Genomic DNA, 7,039 nt, shown 5'->3' with positions numbered 1-7,039 from the left:
GTAAACTCCCCAAAACTTTACTCTTTGGAGGTATCAGACGATAGTCCCCATTGATAATGCTGACTGAGACCTGCAACAGTAGCCCTTTGCACCCACCACCCTGACCACTGCTCCCAGTCACCACACTACCTACCTACAATTTGCCGCTCATTGTTCTGCTCGTGTCAGTTGCAAAATAAAATATTGAATAAAGAAGTTGTAATGTGAAAAGGTCCTCATCAGCCTGGAGATGCCCCTCCTAGGCACGTGCCTAGTGGGATATCCACCGCTGGCCATGGGTAGCGTCACACATTGTTGTCTGCAGTTATTTCTCATCTGCCTTTGAAAATGTGCTTTGTAACATGACATTTCAGTGTAAGAAACCCACCTCAGATTAACCCTCTTTAGCAGACACTGCCCAGGAATGAAAGAAGAAACACCCTGAACATAATCCATGGCAAAAGCTGGTTTGAATGTTAAACTTTTGTAATTGTTTTTTAAATCTTGTGAACTTTACATAATCTAACCGAAACCATCAAATTCTTATATGGTAACCCTTTCATTGCCTACACCTAAGTCTTCAGAACAGCTGGAATATTCTCATTCCAATTTCCATCTGCATTCTATTATGTCACCTTTATGCAGTACACTAAGTGGCATTTTCTTTAGTGTACAGATGGTGCAGGTACCTATCCACATACAGTACAGTGACTTGTGGTGCAGCTATCCTCACACTCACTCACCCATAGCTGTGCACTGCACACTATTGTGCACACACCCATAAGTAAAGGTACAGTAGTAGGAGAGAGCTGTCCTCACACACCTGCCGCCTGCACTCTGCTGCCTCCCATGTGACCGTCACAGCCCCGGGTGACAGGCCAGCGTCTCCATCCAGCTGATCCAGCCCTATTCCTCCTCCGGCCCCGGGCTATCAGGCAGTCTCTGACAGTGTCCCACCTTCTGCCCGGCTGCACCCCGCTGATCCCGGGCTGCCATTGCTAGTGACCCCAGCCGCTATGTCATCTCCCACCGCCGAGTCCCCCACTAGGAAGAAGCAGGGGCTGAGGAAGAGGCTTCTGAAACTTTTCTCCAGGAGTGAGGGGAACATAAAGGAGAAGTCCAGGTCGAGCAGTGAGGGAGACAGGAGCCCGGCAGCCCCTAGGGAAGACCGGCCGGACCGCAAGGGCAGGAGCAGCTGGAGTGAGAAGAGGGGACGGAAGGACAGGTAAGGGGTAGAGGAGAACGATGGGGGACAGGGAAAGGACAAGGAATTGGAAGTCTGGAACATGGAAGGACTGTCTAGTATTGGTTAGTTTGCTACTGTGCATTATGCTACATCCCAACTGTAAATGTTCAGGTAGATGCAACTTCCAAAGAACTACAACTCCCAGCAAGCGATGGATGCAAATGTATGCTGGGACTTCAAGTCCTTGAACAGATAGTTTCTCAGGTTGTCCATATTCAGTTTGTTGAAACTGACAGGACATCGACACTTGTCGACAGCTGATTATAGTGATAAGGTTAAATTGTGATTAGGGCTAGGTGTAGGCCGGGTATGTAATCAAATCAACGGAAAAATGCTTGTGCACATGCCGACTGTCAACATTCACAATGTTGACATTCTGCAATTGTCGACGTTATGTTAGTGTTGACATTGTGAACGTCGAAATTCTGTGCATGTCAACATTCTGAATATGTATACTTCTGGCGTCGACATTCTGCCTATGTATAACTTCTGGTGTCGACATTCTGAATGACAATCTTTGAAACCACTCCTGCTAAATGTGTTTACATAATGTGCCATTTTATGACTATTGTATTTATACATGGTGATTGTACTAATTAGAGAGGCAGAGAGGAAAGAGATAACTAGATTAGAAACAAAATTGTTAGGTGCTGTTCATTATGGTAATATGTTCTGTATATTGTGTACTTTATATGGTAGTATTGAGTATTGTATTGTCCTGAGCATTGCATTATGGGTATAGGTGTTGCATTGTGGTGATGTGTTCTGTATATTGTGGTAATGTGTATTGTATTGTGGCCATGGGTACTGCATTGTGGCCAGCGCTCTTCCGTGTGAAATGATGAATTTGTTATATGCTGAAAGTCTTTTATTTGTATAATTAGGTCGGCATATTTGCCTATGCACCACAGTGTGTAAACAGCAGACTCATCTAGAATACACTATAAATATTTTACAGCAGTGAGTAATGTCATCTCGGTTATTATATTATATCAACAGATTATACTGTATCAACGGAATTGCAACAGCTGCTAAAAGTCTGCTAATAATTTAATATTTACATTCATGGACTGCTTATACTGATAGATGTCTGTTTTTCAACTTCAATAGCTATTTATATAATGTCATAACTCTATATAAGGATTACCAATGACATTACAGAGCCTTCTTAGATGAAAGAAACCTTCTGAGAATGTATGTAGCACATCAATTAAGTATTATTGAAGCTTTTTTTGGAGGATGGTAACACCCAGTGAGCAGAGGCAGACACTTGTGTGACATTTGACACAACAGCACATTTTGTAAAGGGGAGTGTTACTTTTCTTGTTTGTGGAATTTAAAAAAAAATAATTACAGCTTATGCTTTCAGTCATATCATTCAGATTTGCTTATTTACTACAGGAACATTATATTAAAGCTTCTACTTGCTTCCATATTCCATGAAATACTGGACATTACTATTCAAAAGAGCTTAGTTAATTATATTGTGTAAAAAAAAAGTACACAAATTTGCAGATCACTTGCCTACTTTTACAATCTTTCCTCCGGGAGAAGCTCATAGGGGGGTGCAGCTGACCAGAGATAGGGCAGAGCCTGGCGATACATGTAACTAGGCCCTGCCCTCTTATGAAGAATGCCGTGAAATGCAGATTGTATGTGACATGTGATTTTTATAAAACTCATCCTATTGGCTCCATGCTCTCCTGTTTGTTGCTATTTGCTGCATTGTTCTCCCCATAATGACACTTCACTAGTAAGTGGGCTGGGCGCAGAAAGTCCGCCTCTTCTAATTTGGTAGTCTCCCGCATCTTCCAGGAGAGTAGGCAATTGCCATATGTAGGTACCCACCAATCTGATTATAGCTGACATATTGTAGGTACCAATCAACTTTAAACGTCTTCTTTAAAAAAAAAAAAATAGCTCTAATATGTTGTACTCCTGTGCATGCCATTAAACTTAACATCTTAACTGTGTATTGTGAATTACAGTGGAACCCTTACTGGTTCTGGCACCTCCTTGCATCACAGTAGACATAATGGCCCTTATTCTGATCGGTGCGGCCGGATCCGATTATGCGGCCAGGATCGTGTGTGCGAAACCCCGCCTTCCATACGGATCGCCAACTCCGTCCGTATGCGATAAGAAGCTGGCCGAACGGACCGCACGTGTATTTTTCACGGAATACGCCTCCTCCATCTCAGGGAACCTCCCCCGTCAATGCAGGACCGAGTGGTCCACCAGCTCCCGCAACCTCAGACCACACGGACATTTTTCCGTGCAAAAGCAGGGATCTGGGCGGGCAGCTGACATCCGGCGATGTCATATGTCCGCCCCCTACACGTGCATCACGACTGCATTACCATACGTACGCCCAGCGTTTGCAGGGGAACGCCCATGAAACGCAGGGCGTATGCATATGGTAATGAGCCCAAATAGCCCTTCACGCCCCTCTCCACCCCCTGTTCGGAGTGTTCACATTTCATGCAGGATTTAACCGTACGCCCCGCTCGCACATGCGCAGAGACGCCTCTGCACATGCGCAGACACAAAACATCGGCGGCACGAACGCACGCGGATATTACCGCATCAACCAGAATAAGGGCCAATGTATGCTTAATAGATTTCTAGGAACACTTTTCATGTGTACAAAGTGGTTAATTGTTAATAATGTCTGATCATTAATCAATTACGCAAGCTTTGAGTGAATAATGTACATCCCTGTGCTGCTGTGATGAGTGACATTATCATAGCGGTCCCTAGTCAACAAAAACTATACATCAAGATAAATACACATTTATTTGTTTTAAATGGATATCTGTGACATAGTACTTATACTTAAATAAAACATTTTTTTTTTTTTAGACTTTTCATTTTTCTTTTAAAGTATGGCAGCAACCAGCTGCATCACAATAGTTTTCACATCCAATCCTGAGGTTATCTGTTGCATGGTACATCCAACAGTGTCAGTAATGCTATAAATATGGGATAAGTCCAGAGGATTCCATCCCATTTAAGCTATCAGTAGCAGCTCAGATTTTGAGGACATTATTTACATTAGTATAATTAGGGTTCTTATGCAAATATATTTGCCATGTCCATATTATGTGATCCCATTTCTATACATTCCCAAAAATTGTACACGAGATTCTCCTTCGGGTATTAGCTTGTGAATGTGAAAAGCTAAAAAAAAAAAGTTGTGACTTTGTGTATGTGGAAGATTTATTTTGAATTTTCAAAGTTTTAATGATTTTACGTGTGTTTGTACATTACCATTGAGTACTATTTTTTTGGTTGGTGCAGTCAGCGTACCAATTATAGGTTAGAGTCTACACATTGGTAATAGGAGACACTGCTATCGCCATTGTCACAAGAAACTGCAGATTGCTCTACTGTCACGGTTTCTTCTGCATTCATTAATAATACTGTATATGCTTATATCAGTGAAACTATTTTACATAATGTGGCTATCAAGTGGCTCAGCATAGTACATATCTATATTAGACACCATGAGGGAGAATTATTAAAGGGTTATCTCTGGTTTTGCATATAGTTTGAATATTTCAGGAGTTCAGACATATTGTAGCTTACAAATCCATAAAACAAATACTGTTTTATTTCAAAGTGAATGGTATCATTAATTAGGAATCATCTAGTCGTACCCTGCATTGTCTGTCTGGAGTCCTGGTGAGGTGTACTTTGCATTCCACTGTAAGGTTATTTGATTGAGAGGGTTTTGTAACCTGCGTTCATTAGGAAATATGACAGTTTGTGTTGGATAATTGGTATGATGTATGACTGGTTGTCAAAGAGTTAACAGTTATGTCACCACCAAATGGGTTGCCAATATTCTACCAATAAATTTTAGGAAAGATGGATTGGGTGCAAAACATCAATTTATTAAGCACCACATTAATAATCAAATGCAGATTGCAGAACGAATACAGGGGGTTGGGGGCGGTGAAGGGATGAGGGATAAAGGATTAGGTGTGTAAATAGCCAGAACAGGGCTATAGTAACAGCAGGGGGAAATGCTGCTTGGTTGTCATGAGTGGTAATACAAGGGTCTATGGAAACCACAGTCTGTCGGGTGAAGACACAGGGTGGTGGTGCAGGGTGCTGGCATCTCATTCCCTCCGCAGTGCACCTCTCACCTGTGTGAGAGACGGGAACTACATCAAGAAGATAGATAAAGAAGAACTCAAGTGGATGTTCTACGTTAGAACCTTACACTTAAATATCAAAAATGAAATAAAATCCACAGTAACAGTTTGAACCACCTTTCCCTTTGACCCTTTATTTACATCCAATTACTCTGTTTGTCTATAAGTATTGGCTACATCTCTAGCAGTCCCCACTTTATGGTGTTGGGCTGTGAAAATAGACAATTACCAAGCATAACCCTGCATGTAAAGTGTTTTTCCAGCATAGAATAATTTAACAAGTACATTGTGCCTCGAGCAGACTATATAGAGATTTTATGAACCTTCTCCATAACACAGAATGGAGAATTACGCCCAAGGTAAATGTTTTAGACACCATCTCTCATACTGTATATACCTTAGTAAAAATGGTGTCTTATTAGAAACAATAGACTCTTTCCCAAATCAAAAATGGCCACCGCTATACACAATCCAAGATGGCATTTTTCCCACATCAAAGATGGGCACGGCTATACACAATGCAAGATGGCGGTGACCCCTATAAAAAGTCCTCTGTACAGAGGTCCAGCACTCCCTAAAGAAGGCTCAAGGAAGCCGACACGCTTTGGAAATTCTTTCACATCATCATCATCACCATTGACTGACACCTTGAAAACCAAGTCTCCTCCTGGATGGGAGTAGAGCCCACAGAAGCCATGCATGGACTGTGATGCCGGGTGATGGTAGTCTCGTGTTGCCGCAACCCGGAAGTCACGTCCTGTTCAGCACTGTGGAGCCGGGCTCGCCAAGCAACCCTGACCGAGCCACGGCTGGAGCAAGAAGATCTGCGACCAGCGTGGGACTACCACTATATAGGTAGAATGCTGCAAATCTAAGCATGTCATGGCAACCACAGGTCTTCATCCTATTTGTCTTATAGATCCTCAACATGATGATGAACCTATCTCTGCTTTAGAATCTTGTACACACGGGATACGGTCATTAGGTCTACAACAAAGAGGTCGACAAGCATTGGGTCGACACCACTAGGCCGACATGTGCCGACAGGCGGTATTTCATGTCCTACCATCCACTAGACTATGGCATGGTGGGAGAACAAAATAGTGTGCTGAGCGTAGCGAGGCACCGTGCCCAAAGCATTGCGAGCAAAGCGATGGGATGCGGTGCACTTCAAACTGTGTCCATGTCAAGTGTGTCGACATTCGGGAAAAACCCATGTCGACATTTTGACTGTCGACCTTGCCCATGTCGACCTAATGCTTGTGCAGACCTAATGTCATGTCGACCTAGTTCCATGTTGACCTTGACCCATGTCGCCCTTAACCCATGTCGACCTTGCTGCATGTTGACCTAGTGGTGTCGACCCAATGCTTGTCGACCTAGTTGTTGTAGACCAAACGATCCACACCCGTACACACGGGGTGAGTTTTCTAAGCAATTTTGACTTCATCATCAAAATCACTTAGTAGGTTTGCCTGAATTGCCCCATGTGTACACTAGCCAATCCACATGTATTTGGTCGAAAATGGCCACAGATTCGACATTTGAGGGGCCATTTTCGTCATCCAAAAATGGGCGCGATTCAATAGGTGTGTGCCGATATTTCCAACTGTTGGAAATATCGGCACACGTTGAATACCCCCCCATAGGGGTA

The 7,039-nt window shown here is 43.0% G+C and overlaps 1 protein-coding gene across 1 annotated transcript in view; it reads left to right on the top strand.

The window, feature by feature from the left end:
- The first annotated feature begins 817 nt into the window (after positions 1–817).
- Positions 818–7,039, top strand: part of CRYBG2 (crystallin beta-gamma domain containing 2) — a 175,055-nt gene continuing 168,833 nt past the window's right edge. The window contains exon 1 of the mRNA XM_083173290.1: positions 818–1,204. Within this exon, the coding sequence (XP_083029416.1) occupies positions 996–1,204 (209 nt within the window). The 5' untranslated portion in view covers positions 818–995. The remainder of the gene's footprint in view (positions 1,205–7,039) is intronic.

The sequence above is a fragment of the Crinia signifera genome, chromosome 2 (genome assembly GCF_055691185.1).
Source record: "Crinia signifera chromosome 2, ASM5569118v1, whole genome shotgun sequence".
Classification (NCBI taxonomy): Eukaryota; Metazoa; Chordata; class Amphibia; order Anura; family Myobatrachidae; genus Crinia; species Crinia signifera.
The sequence above is the reverse complement of the archived record's forward strand: the minus strand, read 5'-3'. Positions and strand labels throughout refer to the sequence as shown.